Here is a 22,421-nt window from a genome sequence, read left to right as displayed (position 1 = left end):
GCCGGTTGTGACACGTTAACAGCGAATATTACTGGTAAATTCACTGTTATCCTAAGATATTTCTATAACGCTGTCCACACTGACATTCAGTACCACCAACAAGGGCAGACCATAAGACAAAGAAAACCAACAGACAGTTCACCAGTATCAGGAATTGTATTTATTATATGTATATAATTGTTTAATTCATAATACTCATAGACGATAACCCTCAATAGCTCATATCTGTGAAAACACTACTAGTTATAGCACAACCATAAGTGAAACAAAAAAGAGAACAAAAAAAACTCCCTTGTATAAAAAAATAAACAACTCACTATAACAATAATAAGAACAGCCATTTAATTAAAAAAGGACATTATTTAGAAACCTGCCTGACTATGCATGTTTTATTCATGTATTGCGTGCGTGTGCATATGTGGTGTGCAAGGATGTGTGTATGCGTGTGTCTGTGAAAAGGTGAGTGATTGCGTATTGCAAACATGGTCCCGTTGGTTCATTCGCATGGTCCTCCGATGAGACTGGCGGTCAGTTGGGTCGTGTCGCTGGTGGGAGGGGGGTAAAAAGGGGTTGGGGGATAGTAAAGCAGCTTTTGGTCAGAGAACGACAGACAGTCACAAGAATCCAAACATGCAGATACAAGTAAGGGGAAAGCCTCTGGAGTGCGTTTCAAAACAATAAAACACAGACGCAGAGAAACATGCATACATCCTGCCGATTGGAGTAGTGTCTGCTGTGTTTCAACCACAGACTATACACACACACACACAATGAAACAGTGCGGACCAGGGTGGGACACCGCAAACGTGTGTTAAGACACTTGACACGCACACACTCAATAAAAAGTGTGACGAGCTCCAGTGAGCTTCCATGAAAAATCTGGCCAGAAAAGCAAGCAGATTAGAGGGAGGAAAAATAAGAAATGTAAGTAACCGCAAAAGAGTAGGCCAATGTCTTGACTTAAGAGAAACAGTTAAAAAATAAAACAAGAAAGAAAAAAAACAGAAGGGGAAAAAGTTTGGTTACTGTGGCAAAGTGCAGGTGCGCTGATTGAGATGATTGACATGGCTGACGCAAGTAACCCCTCTTCCCCCAACATGACTGACAGATGTCACTCAAGAAAGGCTCCTCACCTTTAAATCGGATCTGCTGTAATTTCTAGCCATGATGGGGAATTAGTTCGAGAGAGGAGAAAAAAAAATGTACAGGAGGAAATAAGAGAAAAATAAATGAGTCAACAAATGGCAGCACAACCTGGGATGTGGTTTGGGAGGTCTCAGCCAATCAGAAGCAAGATAAATGTAAGGTGGATGGGACCTGAGAGGGAAAGCCCTTTGAGTATAGCATGGCTGGTAATCGAGGGATGTGGAATGGATGATACTGCACATATGCACTGATCGATCAGAGGTGCGTTCAGTTTGCTTTAACATTTGCTACGTTGCGGAACGGTTTGTGCTGACCGACACGTTTCCCAAAAACATTATTGAACACACTTTGATGTGTGTTTGCTCATAACTGACAGCGTTTTAAAAAGGGCAGTAACCATGCTGACAGCGTTACCCAACCCCTCCCTGTTTATCAACTGGTCGTTCAGTACAGCATTGCTTGCGTTCAATTGAACGTTCCAGAATGTACTGAACACAGACCTGGCCTCAGATTTACACTCCGCCTTCTCTATTGACTAAATGTAAGGATTAGGAGAGGCTAAACTGATCCCAGATCTGAAAGTAGGGCCACTTCTACCAATGAATAGAGGCTTATAGCTTCTGAGGGGCTGAGGATGTGCTATGGCAAAATGGAGCAGTCCACTGTTAGATGCGAGTGGAAAATGTGACATTCGGAGATCTGACAGCGATGCGTTAAGCTCTGAGCAACAATCACCATAAAACAAAGAGCAAATCAGCCACTAATTACCATAGACACCGTAACCGTGGCAACCATTATCAGTTTAACACAAGCTTGAAGTATATGTCAGCCGTAGATCTGCTGATTCTGCCTGTCACCCTCCACAACTAAATAAATGAACAGTATTTACAGATCACTGTCCTCCCTGAAACGATACCAGACACATGAAGGGAGGAGAGAGGGAGGAATGGCAAACAGGCAGAGAACTTAACATTTTCTAATATGGAGGCTGATTTCAAGTTGAATTTGGTTTTGGGCAAAGAGAAACATACTATAGGTACCCCTCTCCAACAAAGATTGGAGTTTTTTTCTTAACCTCCCATTTAAGGACCGGTGAGGGTCTGTGGCATGTCGCTGATCGGTGTTAGTGAGTCAGAGACTAGCACAGAAAGAATAGGGAAATCACATCAGCATGTCTAAGATGTGGGGTAATCCTGCCTGTTCTAGGTCATGCATTTCTATCTGAAAACTCTGAAGTCCTCTTTATAAGTGTGGATAGAGAAAGCCAGCTGTGGGTTACAGTACAAAGACCATTCAAGCCATTTCTCGTCTCTCCATGCCTCCATCCCACTCTCCCTTTGCCACTTTTGTACATTTCAAGAATGTATGCATGTTCATTTAGCAACATACATCATCAACATACATCATTTCTAAAGAAAAGACAACGAAATATAAAACTTCAACATGCCAGTAAAACGTAGAATGTTTGTTTTTGCAAGTAAAGAATGTCTAAAAATCACCCCCCAAAAAAAACATTAAATTATTGTCAAATATAAACTTCAAAACATACAAATACGACTCCTGACTGATCATAAACATTCAAATAACGGTGTACAAACCAAACCGCCACGAGATCACTCAAACAAAACCATGTATGTACACATATAACCAGCGCCCAGCCATCTTTTCTTTCTCTTTTTTTCTCAAACAACAATTCCATGGAGCAAGACAGACAGTTAAGGTGTTGGTTAATACAGTAACACATACTGTGGCTAGTGAGAAAGAGATGGAGAGAAAGAGCACAGATTTACAGAGAGGGGAAAAAAGAACAAAGGCTCACAGGGAAGAGTGGTAAAATGGAGTCGGTCAGACTAAGATTAAGGTCTTGCTTTTTAAACAGTACACACTCCTCGCAGAAAGCAGTTAAAGAAAAGATAGAGGGAAGAGTATCCTGGTGGTGGTTAAAATGAGCACAGTAGTACTTAAAGAAAATATACACCCAAAACCACTAATTCCTATAATTTACAGTGTCAATGTAAGAACAATATATTTGTGAACAAATGTTTCATTTTGTTGTTATAATAAGGTTGGTGGCAACATGTGAAAATGGAACCCACAATCCAATGCCCTCTTTATGGGCTGGCTGGCAATCTGGCTAGCAAAATGTAGCTACACAAAATAACACCAGAGTCAATATCAGCATGTAAAATAGTTAGTTGTAAAATTGCCTAAACAAACAGCACTATCAATTTAGGAGTCTACAATCTCACCATGTTTAACCTGCAGCTCGATGTGCCTCGCAGAGCAGAGTCTGACATACGCAATGGAACCATGAAATGCATCATCAACTTAAAGAGCAGACAAATAGGAGAAATGTGGTGGACCCTCTGTTTAATTACACATTTCGAGGTAGGAATAATCCCCAAAATATGATCAATGGCTCATTCGAGAGAAGACAACCTCCCATGTGACATCAGCCAGTATTCCAAATCTGACATATTATAGATGTTTTTGCGATATAACAGTCAAATTCCTATTAACTTACAGTGTAGTGAGAGCGTCTTTATCACAATGCTACGACATACCATCCGAATTTCTGCCTGTTTGATTGGCAATAGCTCAGGATACACATGAAATAACCCAGGAATCAATAGAACGTTGCTGAGATGCACATAAACAAAATAACATTCAAAAATGGGTGAATCTTTCCTTTAAGTAGACAACAGTCCCCCCACCAAAAAAAAACAACTTCCCCGCGATAGAAATAAAAATATATATATAAGAAAATACTAACTGTTAAATGTTTCTGGTCCTTTTTTTTTGTATGCTGTATATATGTTGTTTTTGTATCTTGTCGTTTGGAGTCTTCCTGTTTCAAGACTCGCTTTGTCACTCGTCTTCAACGCTGAAACACATATGAACAGGAGATGAAAATGACAAAAGAAAAAACGTCACAGCTAAAAGTGTCTTCATGTGTGAGCGGAATGCCCACCTATCTTTTTCAAAGCTCTAGTAAGCGTTATGGAGCGATGTGAGTGTATGTATGCGTGTGTACCTCTATGTCTCAGGAGCCCTGGTAGGTGGCCTGGAAGCGGAGCGTCTCTTCAAAGATGAGCTCCTTCAGCTTCTCCTTAGGCAGGTCATCCAGCTCCATGGTGAAGGTGAACGGCTCTTCTGCTACAGGCTACACACACACAATGAAAATACTACACTGAACAAAAGTAGAAATGCAAAATGTAAAGTTGGTCCCATGTTTCATGAGCTGAAATGAAAGATCCCAGAATTTTCCATACACACAAAAAGCTTATTTCTTTCAAATGTTGTGCACAAATTAGTTTACATCCCTGTTAGGGGGCATTTCTCCTTTGCCATCCACCTGACAGGTGTGGTATATCAAGAAGCTGATTAAACAGAATGATCATTACACAGGTGCACCTTGTGCTGGGGACATTAAAAGGCCACTAAAATGTGAAGTTGTGTCACAACACAATGTCACATGTCTCAAGTTGAGGTAGCATACAATTGGCATGCTGACTGCAGGAGTGTCCATCAGAGCTGTTGCCAGAGAATTGAATGTTAATTTCTCTAGCACAAGCCCCCTCCGTCACTATAGAGAATTTGGCAGTATGACCAACCGGCCTCACAACTGCAGATCACGTGTAACCATGCCAGCCTGAGACCTCCACAGCCGGTTTCTTCACCAGCGGGATCATCTGAAACCAGCCACCCGGACAGCTGATGAAACTATGGGTTAGCACAAGGAAGAAACAGTCTCAGGGAAACGCATCTGTGTGCTCGTTGTCCTCAACCGCGTCTTGACCTGACCGCAGTTCATTGTCATAACCAATTTCAGTGGGCAAATGCTCACCATCGATGGCCACTGGCACGCTGGAGAAGTGTGCTCTTCACAGATGAATCCTGGTTTCAACTGTACCGGGCAGATGGCAGACAGAGTTTATGGCGTTGTGTGGGCGAGTGGTTTGAGGATGTCAACAGAGGGCCCCATGTTGGCGGTGGGGTTATGGTATGGGCAGGCAAAAGCTACGACAGCTGATGAAACTGAGGAGTATTTCTCTGTAATAAAGCCCCTTTGTTCAGAAAAACTCATTCTGATTTGCTGGGACTGGTTCCCCAGGGGGTGGGCCTATTGGCCCACAGGCCCACCCATAGCTGCACCCCTGCCCAGTCATGTTTAATCCATAGATTAGGGCCTAATGAATTTATTTAAATTTGTCTGATTTCCTTATATGAACTGTATCTCAATATAGTCATTGAAATTGTTGCATGTTGCGTTTATATTTTTGTTAAGTATATTTTCTTAAGTGTAATAACAGTATACAACAAATAGGCTACAGTACATGAAATCATAACACCTTAGGGCGCTTTCACATATGATCCTGGAGCGTTTGGTACCCTGATCCGTAGGGATGTAACTATTCATGACACGCATCAGTCCCTGATTCAAATTTTTAAGATACGACTGCATCGGTCCACGGACACCAAACCAAATGCAGTTCGCATCGTCAGAAAGAAAATAGATTCAAACGTTCAGAATTGCCGATTCACATTTTGATTGTTGCTCATATTACTTTCTACCTTCTGAAAATCTTGTACCGAACCGTTCAGCACGGGGACCTCGTTTCGGTCCGCACTGTGAACCCAAATAAATAAATTCAAGAAAATGTATAAAAACACTAGGCCTATAGGCTAAGCCTCGAGTCAATCTGAGCTGGGGAAAAAAAAACAATTTCAGACTATTCAGTTGAAACAACTAGTGCTCATGCAAACATTTTAATCCAAAATAAAATCTCAATTGCTGTCCTTTTGTGATACGCAGCCAGGATCCAGTTCTGTACAATGGCGAGTGGTGGGGTCGATAAACCAGGAGAATTCTCCATCATCAACATCAGGAAAAAATTTGGCTTGGCCCCTAGACCCTAACAAACTTTTACAGATGCATTCTGTCGGGCTGTATCACCACCTGGTACTTAGCCACTGTAACTAGCCGGCTACCACTCGGTTACTCAACCCTGCACCTTGGAGGCTGCTGCCCTATGTACATAGACATGGAATCACTGGTCACTTTAATAATGTTTGCATACTGTTTTACTCATGTCACATGTACTGTACTCTGGTCAATGCCATCCTATTTAACTATTGCTGTGTGTGTGTGTGTGTGTGTGCGCGCGCACATACACACAATTCTATCCTATGTATTCTACAAATATACCAAATATTCTACCCACATACTGCCCATAATGTCTATACATCCCATCACATACATATCCACTCCAGACTGACATTGTTCGTCCTAATATTGCTACATTTCTTAATTCCATAATTTAACTTTTAGATGTGTGTATTGTTGTGAATTGTTAGATATTACTACACCGTTGGAGCTAGGAACACAAGCATTTCACTACACCCACAATAACATCTGCTAAATGTGTATGGCACCAAAATTGGATTTCATTTTGACGGGCCGACATCACCCCAGTATTCCTACCACTGGAGCAAACAGCCCTTCTCAGCGGATTCTGACCAGGCCAAAGAAATTACAAGAGCGATAGGTATGTTTATAGCCACAAATATGCACCCATTCTCAGTGGTTGAGAAGAATAGGGTGTTTTCAGCACCTCTTGAAAGTGCTTATGAACTTCGCCCTCTCATACCCATTTCAGCAAACAAGTAGTACCCACTCTATATAAGCAAGCGGAAGTCATCAATAAATTATCCAATGCACCTTGTGTTGCACTTACTACATACTGTACGGACGGACTGCCAGGGCAACAGAGAGCTACTTAGCAGTTACAGCCCATCACATTAGCCCAGAGTGGGTTATGAGAAGTACAATGCTACAGTGGGTTTGTTGAAACTCAGTATCCTAATCAAACTGCACACTGTGCCCAGCCTTGACACCCTGACCAACGCGAGGTAGGCTGCCTGTCCTGAATCTTGCACATCTGCACAGCACCTTCAGCATTCAAATGCCAAAATGGCTTGCGCGATATTAGGCTTTATTACTATAGTTGAGTGACAACTCATAATTTGCTAGGGTATTATCATCTATATGCTGTTGAAAATAGTGTTTTACTGGAATAAAAGTAAGCTACTGGCTATACCTGCTGAACGAGGCTTGCTCACATACATACAGCTCAGAGAAGCCCAGCTCATGAGATCCAGCGGCAGATTTCTATTTAGAATGGAAAATGTGTTTATTCCAAATGTTAGTGTATCGAATCGTATCACATCAATTTGTTCTCTAAACTGAATCGCTTCAAACTAAAAATGTATCGTTCTTGTATCGTATCAGAGCCCATGTATCTAGATACGCATCGAAATGTCTTGAGAGGGAAAGATGCGCATCCCTACTGATCCACGCTATAAAGCATGTGCAAAACGCAAACGAACCATGGCTGAAACAAGTCCTGGACCTGCGGGAGTAGTGGGACCCCAATCCAGGACCAAAGTTTCAGGTATTGTGACGTGACAGTGTGAGCTGCGTGGAACTTTTTGACCGTTAGAAAGCTAGCATGTAAAATGTGGTCTATTTCTAGGCGTTGTGAAAGCAAAACATATTTTGTAGAATTCTCAAACGCTTCAGGAAATTGAACCAGAGTAACGAATTTCATATGTGAAAAGGGCGAACGATGGTTTCTGGACAGGGCACTACAGTATGTGAGGGCACTAGTGTATGTGAGGGCGGCCTGCTGCTGTCATACCTCGTCAGTGGGGTCGTAGTACTGCTCCAGATAGGGATGAGCCAGGGCCTCCTCTACCGTGATGCGCTTGATAGGGTTAAAGGTCAACATGCGGCCCAGCAGGTCCAGAGCTAGAGGGAGGAGAGGAGGGAGAGACGGGTGTTGTTAAAAAGGTCTTTAACAGGCATTCTGATTCCCATGTAAAAGCCTTTTGAGTTACTCAGCTATAATATTTGTTTTGGATAGAAATGCTCAACATCGGAGAAAAATGAATTACCCCCCCTCTCATGGCTAACTACCAGGAAGTTTGAAAAGACATACTGAGTGGGCCGGGGAGCTTACATTCATGAACTCGTCTTGACTGACAGCTCTTTGAAACACCTACACAACCGGTCAAAAGTTTTAAAACACCAACTCATTCGAGGGTTTCTTCATTTGTACTATTTTCTACATAGAATAATAGTGAAGACATCAAAACTATGAAATGACACATCCGGAATCATGTAACCCCCCCCCCAAAAAGTTAAACAAATCAAAATATATTTTATATTTAAGATTCTTCAAAGTAGCCCCCCTTCACACACTCTTGGCATTCTCTCAACCAGCTTCATGAGGTAGTCACCTGGAATGCATTTAATTTGTAGAATTTCTTTCCTTCTTAGTGCATTTGAGCCAATCAGTTGTGTTGTGACAAGGCAGGTGTGGTATAGAAGATAGCCCTATTTGGTAAAAAACCGAGTCCATATTATAGCAACAACAGCTCAAATAAGCAAAGAGAAATGACAGTCCATCATTACTTTAAGACATGATGGTCAGTCAATACAGAAAATGTCAAGAACTTTTAAAGTTTCTTCAAGTGCAGTCACAAAAACCAACAAGCGCTATGATGAAACTGACTCTCATGAGGACCTCCACAGGAATGGAAGACACAGAGTTAACTCTGCTGCCGAGGATAAGTTCAATAGAGTTACCAGCCTCAAATAGCAGCCCAGATAAATGCTTCAGAGTTCAAGTAACAGACACATCTCAACATCAACTGTTAAGAGGAGACTGCATGAATCAGGCCTTCATGGTCAAATTGCTGCAAAGAAACCACTACTAAAGGACACCAATAAGAAGAAGACTTGCTTGGGCCAAGAAACACGAGCAATGGACATTCGACCAGTGGAAATGTGTCCTTTGGTCTGGAGTCCAAATTGGAGATTTTTGGTTCCAACCGCAGTGTCTTTGTGAGACGCGGTGTGGGTGAACGGATGATCTCCGCATGTGCACACTTTACCAGCATGGCTACCACAGCATTCTGCAGCGATACACCATCCCATCTGGTTTGCGCTTAGTGGGACTATAATTTGTTTTTCAACAGGCCAATGACCCAACACACCTCCAGTCTGTGTAAGGGCTATTTTACCAAGAAGGAGAGTGATGGAGTGCTGCATCAGATGACCTGGCCTCCATAATCCCCCGACCTCAACCAAACTGAAATGGTTTGGGATGAGTCGGACCGCAGAGTGAAGGAAAAGCAGCCAACAAGTGCTCAGCATATGTGGGAACTCCTTCAAGACGGTTGGAAAAGCATTCCAGGTGAAGCTGGTTGAGAGAATGCCAAGAGTGTGCAAAGCTGTCAACAAGGCAAAGGGTGGCTACTTTGAAGAATCTCAAATATAAAATATATTGATTTGTTTAACACTTTTTTTTGGTTACTACATGATTCCATATGTGTTATTTCATAGTTTTGATGTCTTCACTGCTATTCTACAATGTAGAAAATAGTAAAAACAAAGAAAAACCCTTGAGTGAGTAGGTGTTCTAAAACTTTTGACCAGTAGTGTGTAAATCAACTTGGATGCAGTGGGGCCATGTTGCAGTAAAATAATCTCAAGCTAATTTTGTGACACACAAAGCAACTCAAAGCACATCAAAATTGCATCAATGTTTGGCATGTCTCTTGGGATGCGGTTCACAGCAACACTGACGGATGTGTTGAGAACTGAATGACTCTTCCCCCCTTTTGTTTCAAGCTGGCTGAAGACCTAGCTAGCCAGTAAATAGCTAACACCAGACACAGATGAAGACCTAGCTAGCCAGTAACTAGCTAACACCAGACACAGATGAAGACCTAGCTAGCCAGTAACTAGCTAACACCAGACACAGATGAAGACCTAGCTAGCCAGTAACTAGCTAACACCAGACACAGATGAAGACCTGGCTAGCCAGTAACTAGCTAACACCAGACACAGATGAAGACCTAGCTAGCCAGTAACTAGCTAACACCAGACACAGATCAAAGGGGAAACATACAAGTATCTTTGCCATAGATTAAGTGTAAAATTTGAATTATATATTAGCTGACACAAAACAAGTCACAGTTTGGCACCCTTCGCCAATGTTGGTTACAAGGCTATACTTATTTAAATTAGGTAAGGGAATATCATGTTACCATTGGTGTATTACAATGAGTTAGGGTGATGTCACCCTATCCCCTTACTAATCCCACCTCCTGAATCCAAGTGTTTGACATGGGGGAGGGGACCACTAACTTTATGATCAAACTTGATCAATGTAGTCATTTTTCATACTTTGGTCAACATACTTTGATCTTGTTTCATTCAAATTGAATGAAAAACAGGATTTTTACGGTTCATGACCTTTAAACGGATAGTTCTTCCCAAAATCAATAGATTATCCATAAATACCACAATCCAACATGAAAGGGAAGGATAGACACCTAATGTTACCATTTGAACTAGGTTGAAGTCTACTCGGTGTACCAAAAGCCAGTATTCCCATAAGCTCACACATGAGTAGGAAAACAGGGACCACTAGTGAAGCTAGGAAAAGGGAAGTGTGAGTGTGTGTGTATGCATGTAATGCTTGCAAATGCATTTGAAAACTGTGAATGTATGCATTTTGTGTGTGTTAGCATGGGAAGGTGTGTACACATACATGTGTGAAAAATAATAAAACAATGCTGTTGTACTTGCCTTTCTTGCACTAAACATTGCACTGACTTAGCTAATAGCTGCTTTATTGAAGAACAGTTTTACTTACAATAACGATCTTACCTAGTGACCCTAAGATGAATGCACTAACTAAGTCACTCTGGGTAAGATAAATTACTATAATGAAATAATGTGTGTATATGTGTATTCTACCCTTGCTGTCCGCCTTGGGGAACAGCTTGTTCCAGGGGACCTTGGGTTTCTCAGGCAGAGACTGCAGGTAGTTCCTGGCCTTCATGTTGATGATGCAGTTCAGGTCGTCCGGAGTGGGAGAGCCCAGGATCCCTGCACAACCAATCACACACTTTAAACATGGGTCCTGTTCAGCAGGACACAAGGTAGAAAACAGTTGAAATGCTTTGAAAATGGAAATATAACATTTATACTGAACGAAAATTATAAACACAACATGTGAAGTGTTAGTCCCATGTTTCAGGAGATCCATTTGTGCACAAATTTGTTTACATCCCTGTTAAGTGAGCATTTCTCCTTTGCCCAGATAATCCATCCATCTGATAGGTGTGGAATATCAAAAAGCTGATTAAACAGAATGATCATTACACAGGTGCACCTTGCACTGGGGGCAATAAAAGGCCCCTCTAAAATGTGCAGTTTTGTCACACAACACAATGCCACAGATGTCTCAAGTTGAGGGAGCGTGCAATTGTCATGCTGACTGCAGGAATGTCCAACAGAGCTGTTGCCAGAGAATTTAATGTTAATTTCTCTACCGCGTCGTTTTAGAACATTTTACCGTATGTCCAACCGGTCTCACAACTGCAGACCACATGGAAGCAAGCCAGCACAGGACCTCCAAATCCAGATTCAGGATTGTCTGAAACCAGCCACCCTGACAGCTGATGAAACTGTGGGTTTGCCCAACCAAAGAATTTCTGCACAAACTCTCAGAAACCTTCGCAGGGAAGCTCATCTGCGTCCTTGTCATCTTCACCAGGGTCTTGACCTGACTGCAGTTCTGCGTCGGAACAGAGTTCAGTGGGCAAATGCACACCTTCAATGGCCACTGGCACGCTGGAGAAGTTTGCTCTTCACCAATGAATCCTGGTTTCAACTGTACCGGGAAGATGGCAGACAAGAGTCTATGCCGTTGTGTGGGCGAGTGGTTTGTGGATGTCAACCCCATGGTGGCGGTGGTGTTATGGTATGGGCAGGCAAAAGCTACAGACAACGAACACAATTTAATTTTACCAATGGCAATTTGAATGCATAGATATACCGTGACAAGATACTGAGGATCTATTTTTGTTCAGTGTATAAGGCAAGTTCAAGTAAGTTCAGCATGTCCACCCTTCTCACAGACAGAAGCCAAAGTCAAAGATATTGCCAAAGGGTATTTCAGAAAACAGCAAGTCATGCAAAGGTTTGAGGGAGTGTCACACCCTATTCCCTTTATATTGTACTACTTTTGACTAGGGCCCATACGGCTCTGGTCAAAAGAAGTGCACTAGATAGGGATTAGGCTGCCATTTGCATCGCAACCTGTCTCTCTCTCACCCAGTATGTGGTTGAGCTGGTCCAGGTAGTGCTTCCCAGGGAAGATGGGCCTGTTGGACAGCATCTCAGCCAGGATGCAGCCCACTGACCAGATATCAATGGACTTGGAGTAGCCCTGAACAACACACGGAGTTAGTACAAACACATTCATTCACATACAAAGGACTAGGCGTAGCCCTGACAGAGAAAACATGGTCCACAGACATGGAATCAATGCACAGTCCACACACACACACCTTGGAGTTGAGCATGATCTCGGGAGCCCTGTACCAGCGCGTAGCCACATACTCTGTCAGGAAGCCTGTGTGGTCATGCTCTGGGTCAGCTATCCGTGCCAGCCCAAAGTCACAGATCTGACGGAAGAGGCTCGTTAAAACACGCAGAGAAGCATGTAGACACACATATGCAAAGTTTCAACTTAAGAAACAATTTGCAACAGAATCGGCGGAATAAATATGGGCCTGTTCATGCCCGCAAATCCTCACAACGCCCTCTTCTGGTTATAGAGTAGATACTTTTCTTCACACCTTGGTTAGACCCTAACCACTGGTCCAAGGCTAGATTTCCCCACTCTCTAATGGTTATGATTGGGTGATAGCTAGGGTAAACATGGGCATATTCATAAGTGTCTCAGAGAAAAAAGTGCTGATCTAGGATCAGGTGCCTCCTGTCCATTAGTGAACTGCCGTAGCACAGTGGTCTGAGCAGCACGCTTCGGCACTGAGTATCACGAGTTCACGCCCAGTGGTAGGCAATAGTTAAGGTTCCCAAGTGGCGCAGCGGTCAAAGGCACTGCATCTCAGTGTTACTACAGACCCTGGTTTGATCCAGGGCTGTATCACAACCGGCAGTGATCTGTAGTCCCATAGGGTGGCGCACAACTGGCCCAGCGTTGTCCTGATTTGGGGAGGGTTTGGCCTGGGTAGGCCGTCATTGTAAAATAAGAATTAGTTCTTAATTGACTTGCCTAGCTACATAAATAAAAAGAATTGACAAGGCAATACTGACCATAGAAAGCACTTATACTCTGAAACGTTTTATAAATATCAGCCCCGATCTTAGACCAATGGGTAGCTAACCATGCCTTAAGGTTACAGTTGGGGTTAGTTATAGTGTTATAGTGTTGGGGTTAGCAGTAGTAGTATTGTAGATATAGGGTTAGTAGTAGTATTCTGGTTATCATTACCTTGAGGTCGCAGGTGGTGTTGATGAGCAGGTTGGAGGGCTTGAGGTCACGGTGCAGCACATTGGCAGAGTGGATGTACTTCAGGCCTCTCAGGATCTGGTACAAGAAGTAGCAGGTGTGGTCGTTGCTCAACATCTGGGTCTTCAGGAGCTTGTACAGATCTGTCTCCATCAGGTCCTGCACTATGTAGCTGGGAAACAAGGGGTTAAGGAGCCTAACGAACAGAGGGGGACCCAACCATAACCCATGTTATTCTGTTAGATCTAGGCTTGAAAAGGTCCGTCTCCATGAGGTTCAGCACTATATAGCTGGGAACCAGCAGGGGGCGCCATTTAAAGAGACAACAGAGGATGAGGAGGAATATGACAGTTACATGCACTATGGGTCAACAACCACATATCCATTTGAACCTGACCGTAAACAATTCCCTGTATTAAGTGTGAATTTTTGGTGGAGTTTTAGTAAACATAAAGGCCTTTACACACCCATAATAATATTGCGTAGTCCCCCCTGTATTGCTAACATTTACTTCCAGTAATTTTCGCTTCAGCGCAGGTCCAATGAATTTGCTTATTTTACAATGCTTCTGCATGGAATTATAACACTGAAAACAAAGGTTAAGTCATCAACCTAAGAACAAGGAAATACTGCACTCATGCAAAACATTTAGGGACTGCACATTTATAATGAGGGATACTTGGAGAAAACTCAGACAACTCTTAAATGAAAATGGATGGCCCCCCCTTCAGTAAAATATATTTGTACCAGACCCTCCCACAAATGTAATTTTTTTGGACCCTCCCCTATACCCAAAATAATAATTAAAACAAGGTAGATAGCAGAGAAAATGCCTACCATTTACCCTCACTCCTTGGACAGACCAGAGCCTTAGCTATGCAGTTTCAGAAACTGTTTTTTAAACTTTATAATAAAAGCATTTTTTTTTTACATTTACCTCTATTTAACTAGGCAAGTCAGTTAGGAACAATTGGGACTCCCAATCACGGCCGGTTGTGATACAGCCTGGATGAATTGCATAAATCTATCAAGGTGTTTGCTGGTCTGAAAAAAAATAGCCTTTGATAAACCCATTTCATGCAATTCTACGTCATTTTATATGAGTGGAGAAAAGCTGAATATTTTTTTTAATACCACACCAGAGCATGTGAGCTGAGTGGAGCGAAGAGCCATGCTTGTGTAATTTTGCAGGTGGGTGGAGCAGATGTAAAAAATAATAACAACGTTGGCCTTCTCTCCCAGTCCAATTTCAATCCGGGTACTGTTCAGCCATTAGCTCTGGGCATGCTCTTCCCTGCATATTTCGGTTCCTTTATTACTATTATTTAAATTAGGCCTATTCTGTTGTCAGACAGAGACAGACAGAGACAGACAGAGACAGAGCCAGTTTCCCCATTTGTCTCTGATTCAGATGGGTTGGGTTAAATGTGGAAGACACATTTCATTTGAATGTATTCAGTTGTACAACTGACTAGGTATCCCCCTTTCCGGGTAAAAGAATACACGTCCCTCATGCACTCGATGCGGCGGGCCCTCAGGATGTCGTTGATGCCGATTATGTTTTCATGGCGGAACCGCAGCAGGATCTTGATCTCCCTCAGTGTGCGCTGACAGTACGTCTGATGCTCAAATGGACTGATCTTCTTAATGGCCACGCGAGAATCTGTCATGCCGTCATTGGCCGAGCTGCGTGGGGTGGAGGAGAGAGAAGATAGAGGGAGAGATATGGGGGAGAGTTATGAGAGATGGGATGTAAGAGAGAGACAGGGAGAGAGAAAGATGTGGGGGAGAGATGGGGAAGAGAGGGCTCCAGTTACAACCTGCACAATAAGCCCAGCACATTGCATATGACATGGCAGTTCTTTATAATGGTGACACAGTGATGACTGACACGTGAGCATGAGCACAATGAGACAACCAGAGGAACCATTGCAGAAGAGGGGCTCATATTGAATTATTAAAGGTTAGGCTCTAATTGACAACTTAGTAAATACAACTGTCAAGGAAATGTAAAAGTTCTTGAGCCATTAAAAATAAATATTCAGTCTATACACGGTTTTGATTACATTCAGAGTGTGCTTGCTATGGCGTGCCCTAGGAAGTTCTGCATTTGGTCAAAAATGTCAAGTATGAAATAATGGTGTAACACTTTCCCATTGTTTAGATAACTTGGATAAGGCCAGAAATGCTTGCCCTGACTCACAAGTCAAAACTTGCCTTGCTGACTTGACATCCATACACCTACAAGATGTAGATAAAATGTTGATACTGCATATAGCTGTAAAGTCTGGTTTCCTTTACCATAAAAGGACCAATAAAAACATCTGAAATCGTGCTAAACTCAATATTTGATCTTGCTTAATTAAACAATTCTCTCGCCCACCTTGTGCACTATGCAACATTGCACAGAAAGCCTCTCGAGACATTTTCTATTAGAAAACTAGTGGTACGATCAGTGAGGTAGGTTAACTAACCAACGAACTGTTTAGTTAGCTACCGGTAACTAACTAGCTAGTAACAGTTGACCCCTCAAAAATCGACTCACGCTGTGTGAACGATGGACTGTTTAAATGTATCAAGATTACAAAGACCTGCGCAATCACTTCATCCCACTTCCTGTATTGAAAAAGATTTTGGCAGCCTCATAATAACCACGCCTATTAGCGACTTAGCTAGTTAGGTAGCTAATTGTAAGATAACGTTTTTAGCTAGCAAGTTAGCCTGCGTTGCGGTTATAATATAGCTAGTTAGTTTGCAAACTAGCTAGATTGCTAGCGTTGTTTGCCCCAATGTACTACAAATGACGTATGCTTTGTCTTGTAGAAACTAGCTTGTTCGTTTTATGCAATTGTGCACGTTACTGGGATACAATAGGTGGGCATCAAAACATAGTAAAACCACACAGCGTAGCTAGCTAGTAACTACCTACAAGCCTAACTACTGTAACGTTAGCTAGCTAAGTGAGCCAAACGCTGTCAATCTGTTGCTAGCTAGCCAGTTAACTACGTATAAATAGTTCCACTACCAGTGGTAACGTTAAGTGCAATTGAATACACAACAAGGGTATGTGCAGACTTGTGCGTTTACATCCAGATAACGTTAGTTGTCAATTATTAGGCGATATGAGGAGGCAGTGAGCTAGCCAACGCCTTCAGGCGAAGCTTAGCTGGCTTGTTTAAAACATATATATATATATATATATACTGAAGGCAACGTTTTTACGGCGAACATTGTTTATTTTCTCTTACCAAACCATTCCATAGGCCCCTTCCCCGATGTACGAGAGGTTGACATAGCGGGGTCCAACGTCAAAGTTCTGCCCCTTTACCACCTCCAACACGGGCTTGATCCCCGCAGCTCCAGTAGCTCCCTCCGGCTCAACAGCCCCGGCGGCACCAGTATTCGAGCCTGTAGCTCCAGTCGAAGCAGCACTGTTGCTCGAATCCGCCATGATTCAGTCTAGAAATCTACTATTTTCAGTCAATATTTGGGAGGGGGCCTGTCGCAACTCTAAAAATGACTTCAGGTTGATAGGAATGTTAAATATATTTCCTTGGTTCGTTTCGTTGACGGATGAATACGAGTCGTTCAATGCCCCCCTCCAGACTGTGTAAATGAATTCGTTTCTAGTTCTTCTTTGCTTTGGAATTTTAGCAGCGGTTGACATCCCAACTATGCGTTACTGCCACCATCTGGATGGCAGGCTGAATAGAACAATTTAAACTGAACCCAAATAAAAGGGAAAGGGAAAGGGGGATACCTAGTCAGTTCCACCTGAATGTATTCAACTGAAATGTGTCTTCCGCATTTAAAAGTGATCCAATGTGATGTTGATTGTGATAAAAACCTTTATTTCCTCATTTTCCCCACACCCAGGGCATGTTTCATGTATTTTTACAACCCATTTTACATTTACATGTTTACATTTTACATTTAGCAGACGTTCTTATCCAGAGCGACTTACACTTATTGCATTCACCTAGGGCCTCCCAAGTGGTGCAGCAGTCTAAGGCACTGCATCTCTGTGCTAGAGATGTTACTACAGACCCTGGTTCAATCCCGGCTGTATCACAACCGGCCTTGATCGGGAATCCCATAGGGCGGCACACAATTGGCCTAGCGCCATCTGGATTAGGGGAGGATTTAGCTGGGGTAGGCCGTCATTGTAAATAAGAATTTGTTCTTAACTAACTTGCCTAGTTAAATAAATAAATATAAAAATAAATAAAATAAATAAATAAAAAAATTAAAACAATCTTAAGATAGCTGGTTGGGACAACCACATATCACAGCAGTGGTGGAAAAAGTACCCAATTGTCAAACTTGAGTAAAAGTATAGATACCTCAATAGAAACGTACTCAAGTAAAAGTCACCCAGTAAAATACTACTTGAGTAAAAGTCTAAAAGTATATGGTTCTAAACATACTTAAGTATCAAAAGTAAATGTCATTTCTAAAATATACTTCAGTATCAAAAGTAAAAAAAATATTTTTTAATTCCTTCTTTTAAGCAAAGCAGATGGCACCTTTTTCTTGTTTTTAAAATGAATGGATAGCCAGGGGCACACTCCAACACTCAGACATCATTTACAAAAGATGCATTTGTGTTTAGTGAGTCCACCAGATCAGAGGCTGAAGGGATGACCATGTGTTGTTGTCTTGATATGTGCGTGAATTGGACCATTTTCTTGTCCTGCTAAGCATTCAAAATGTAAGGAGTACTTTTTTTGCGTGTCAGGTTAAGTGTCTGGAGTAAAAACTACATTATTTTCTTCAGGAATGTAGTGAAGTAAAACTAAAAGTTGTCAAAAATAAGTACTTTACACCACTATATCACGGTCATTGTAAGTTCATTGTTTCCATTCATACTTGAGTAAAAGTAAAGATACCTTAATAGAAAATGACTCAAGTATGAAGCATGAACAACAATCACATGAAGGTTTTGATAAAATAATTTTAACACAGATAGGGGAGGTGTAAGCAATATATTAATATAGTGGATAGGATAAACAACCAATGTCCCCTCTAAACTTCTGCGTGCGCGCAGTAGTCCCGAGACTGCTGCGCAACATTTATGTACAAAACTTAACAATAATGACGACACCTTCGCCGCTCGGGAGCCGGTCGGGGCGTTTCAGCGATGAGACAAAGTCGAAATTAAGGAGAAAATGGTGGCTGTTGGCAGCAGATACACTCAATTCAGCTGCCGGGTTTGCCAACTTTTACCGTTTTTAACCATTTCATGTGTCTAGACTAGAGAAACAAACTGCATTCCCGGCATGCCTAGAGAGCAAATCAAGTGCACATTCGCTGTCCGCGGGCCAATCGGCTGGCTCAGATGACGGTGTTTGCAGTAATGAAGCAGGCATAAAAGAAAGCTACAGCAAAATTGATACTGTGAGATTTCAAAACCATTTTCACTCAGCGCTACAAGTACTTCAGAAGTAATAAATGAGTAGGAAAGTGTTACTATAGGCTTTTTTTCTTTTATTTTTTTTTCTTAGGGGTGGATCAGCTTAATATTGCGGAAAGATTGTTGCTTCCATCAATGTAATTGTCTGCATCATTTCCAATCCCCATATCTTTTTTTGTTGTAAATATATATCCATATACATACACATATGCACATTTAACAGTTGTTAAAGTACTTTGTGAATTTCATCAGGTTCTTAACACAGCGTGCATCCAACCCGGAAGCCAGCCGCACCAACGTGTCGGAAGAAACACCGTGCACCTGGCAACCTTGGTTAGCGCGCACTGCGCCCGGCCCGCCACAGGAGTCGCTGGTGCGCGATGAGACAAGGATTTCCCTACCGGCCAAACCCTCCAATTGTGCGTTGCCCCACCGACCTCCCAGTCGCGGCCGGTTACGAAGGAGCCTGGGCACGAACCCAGAGTCTCTGGTGGCACAGATGCACTGCGCCACCCGGGAGGCCGTACTTGTACTTTTTAGGATGAAATTAACATTCTGTATTCAACATGTGGGTAAAAGCTAGCTAAGGTATTAGCAGGCCATTTATTGTATGTGTGAACGATGGCTAGCACCTCGAATGATCCCAGTCCCTTGTATTGTGCATATGTTGTAGAAAGAGGTGACGATTCGCAGAACATATATTCTCTACAAATGTTTTATTTTGTTTTTGGATGCAGATATGTGGTTTTATCTATGTAAAATATATGTTATGTGTTGATGCATAGTAAGGAGAGCTGTACTCATTTTTGTATTCTAAAATCATTTTGATGCACTATGAGAGAAAGAGGCGACAATTCGCAGTACATAGGTGCTCTACAACTGTTTTATTTTCTTCTGGATGCAGGATGCAGAGAGTGAATACTGATTCATTAAAACAACCTGATCTCCAAAGTCCACGTCTATAGTCTCAATCAACCACACACAACGCAGAGTTACAGCGGTGCAGTACAGCACCGATTACACATATACACACATATACATACACATACCTATATAGATATACACACTTTTTTTTAGAATATACCTTTATTATTCTCCACAAACCCTACCACCCTTCCCCCAATTGGAGTAAACTAATAAACAATAACACTTAGGCTTCTACCTTCAGTTTATACATCTTATACACATTTTACAGACACAATCTATTTTACAATAGTTATATTTTGTTTGTTTTTAGTCCTTCCTTTATTTCTGATGTTCATCCAGTTTGATTTCTATTTGTAACTGTGCTATATCACAAAATTTCTGAACCTACATACATTTAATAGTATGTTTTACATTGGTTATCTTGTTATTAGCCCCACCCTTCAGCTCCATTCAACCCCTCCCATCTATTTCTTAACACCATCCCTTTTGGATTTCTATTTGGCATATATTTTTCAACTGTGCTGTGATGTTTCACAAAAGTACTGAACCTTTCTATTCTCATAGCTTCTACAGATTGTAAATTAAAAATAAAGATTTTTGATAAAATAATTATTATATTATTGAATCACCCAGTAGTGCTTTCTGCAGTGTTAGTTCGAGGCAAATGTTGCAATTCTTCATCCATTCCTGGACCTGTGTGCAAAAACGAGTTACATATGGACAATGCCAAAATAAATGATCGAATTACTCTGCCTCCTCATAGCAAACTCTTCAGAGCTGGAAAGATTGTATCACCCATGTCCAAAACATTCCATTGGTTGCAATAATTTTGTGTAGTAATTTAAATATAAAAAATTGAAGTTTTGAATCTGGCGTTGTTTTGCATATCAATTCATTAACCATCTGCCATGGAATGGGTACATCAAAATTCTCTTCCCAACTATTTTGCAATTTATATGGCACAGCTGTCAGTTTTTTGGTACTTAAATGAAATTGGTATATGTTTTTATTTATCACACTTACCGGGGTAATATTACTCTCTCTCTCTACTACCTCTCGCAATGTATACCAGAGTAAAATATTTAACACCGTTTCAATGTTTTGCAACAGTTATGAAAGACAATTTTGAGGAAATTATTAATATAATTACATAGTGTGCGTATGTGATAACTTTATGTAATAGATCTTTTCTCTCTCTCTCTCTCTCTCTCTCTCTCTCTCTCTCTCTCTCTCTCTCTCTCTCTCTCTCTCTCAGGCTATGAAAAAGACAAAAGACATGACATTGACTGCTGAGTGTTTAACTTTTGCCCACTCACCTGTTTATTATCTGACCCTAATGGTCATCTACGGACGTTGGAACATCTTGAATAACAATAAGGGGCACATGTACTCTTAAACGTCCACTCAGCACAGCCCTTGGAGCATGGTTCCTCTCTAGTTTTAATCCTTGGTTTAGGACTTCTAGGGAGTGTTTCCTAGATGCTGTGCTTCAGCATATGCATTGATGGGTCTTAGATTTTTAGACTGGGTATCTGTAAAACACTTTGTGACAACTGCTGATGCAAAAAGGGCTTTTAAGAAATACATTTGGTTGATTGACAGATTTGTGTTATTATTTAAAAAAAATATAGAAATATTATTATTATCATAATCATTATTATTATTATGTTACAGGTGAGACATACCCAGAAATGTCAATGTCTTGTCAAGTGCTCAAAACTGTACAGCAGCCACAGAAAATCCTGTACAGTAGCTCCAACTTACAAGAATGGGTTTACAAGACAGGGAGGAAAAGAGTTTATGTTGAACGCCAATTCAAACATACAATGATATATATTTGATACAATTACCCATTCAAAACTATGGTTACAAAATCACTTCTCATTGTGTACATTTCAAGGTTTCACAAACATAAAACGAGTTAATGTTTCTCGGACTAACACACGGTTGAGTGTCCTATTTACTAAAGAACAATCATTAAGACAAAACACAAGAAGTTGTAATATAAACTGCATACAAATCAAATCAAAATGTATTTGTCACATACACATGGTTAGCAGATGTTAATACGAGTGTAGCGAAATGCTTGTGCTTCTAGTTCCGACCATGCAGTAATACCTAACAAGTAATCTAACCTAACAATTTCACAACAACTACCTTATACACACAAGTGTAAAGGAATTAATAAGAATATGTACATAAAAATATATGAATGAGTGATGGCCGAACGGCATAGGCAAGATGCAGTAGATGGTATAGAGTACAGTATGTACATATGAGATGAGTAATGTAGGGTATGTAAACATTATATAGAGTGGCAGTGCCTTGCGAAAGTATTCGGCCCCCTTGAACTTTGCGACCTTTTGCCACATTTCAGGCTTCAAACATAAAGATATAAACTGTATTTTTTTTGTGAAGAATCAACAACAAGTGGGACACAATCATGAAGTGGAACGACATTTATTGGATATTTCAAACTTTTTTAACAAATCAAAAACTGAAAAATTGGGCGTGCAAAATTATTCAGCCCCCTTAAG

The 22,421-nt window shown here is 41.4% G+C and overlaps 1 protein-coding gene across 2 annotated transcripts; it reads right to left on the bottom strand.

Annotated features, from left to right (window-relative positions):
• Positions 1 to 137: 137 nt before the first annotated feature.
• LOC139406861 (mitogen-activated protein kinase 1-like) lies at positions 138 to 17,188 on the bottom strand. 2 transcript variants are annotated; one of them, XR_011634038.1, is made up of 10 exons: positions 16,793 to 17,188; positions 15,048 to 15,230; positions 13,527 to 13,716; positions 12,577 to 12,693; positions 12,341 to 12,455; positions 10,979 to 11,110; positions 7,848 to 7,957; positions 4,181 to 4,309; positions 3,920 to 4,030; positions 138 to 545 (listed from the first exon to the last, which is right to left on the bottom strand). XR_011634038.1 is itself a non-coding variant. In XM_071149963.1 (9 exons), the coding sequence occupies exons 1-8, from the start codon at positions 16,993 to 16,995 to the stop codon at positions 4,190 to 4,192; spliced, it is 1,170 nt and encodes a 389-aa protein (XP_071006064.1). In that variant the 5' UTR covers positions 16,996 to 17,188; the 3' UTR covers positions 138 to 4,030; positions 4,181 to 4,189. The 2 variants fall into 2 exon arrangements, 1 of the variants encoding a protein (XP_071006064.1); XM_071149963.1 differs by having other exon boundaries at positions 138 to 4,030.
• Positions 17,189 to 22,421: the final 5,233 nt, after the last annotated feature.

This window comes from Oncorhynchus clarkii, chromosome 4 (genome assembly GCF_045791955.1).
Source record: "Oncorhynchus clarkii lewisi isolate Uvic-CL-2024 chromosome 4, UVic_Ocla_1.0, whole genome shotgun sequence".
In the NCBI taxonomy this organism is placed as follows: domain Eukaryota; kingdom Metazoa; phylum Chordata; class Actinopteri; order Salmoniformes; family Salmonidae; genus Oncorhynchus; species Oncorhynchus clarkii.
Note: the sequence above shows the minus strand (reverse complement) of the source record. Positions and strands in the feature narration are given on the sequence as shown.

Coding starts and splice junctions, on each gene's coding strand:
- LOC139406861 (XM_071149963.1), bottom strand. CDS start 16,995: ATGGCGGATTCGAGCAACAGTGCTGCTTCGACTGGAGCTACAGGCTCG. Junction 12,456..12,576: donor AGATCATGCTCAACTCCAAG/GTGTGTGTGTGT, acceptor TGTGTTGTTCAG/GGCTACTCCAAGTCCATTGA. Junction 7,958..10,978: donor CCCCAAGGCGGACAGCAAGG/GTAGAATACACA, acceptor TCCTCCCTCTAG/CTCTGGACCTGCTGGGCCGC.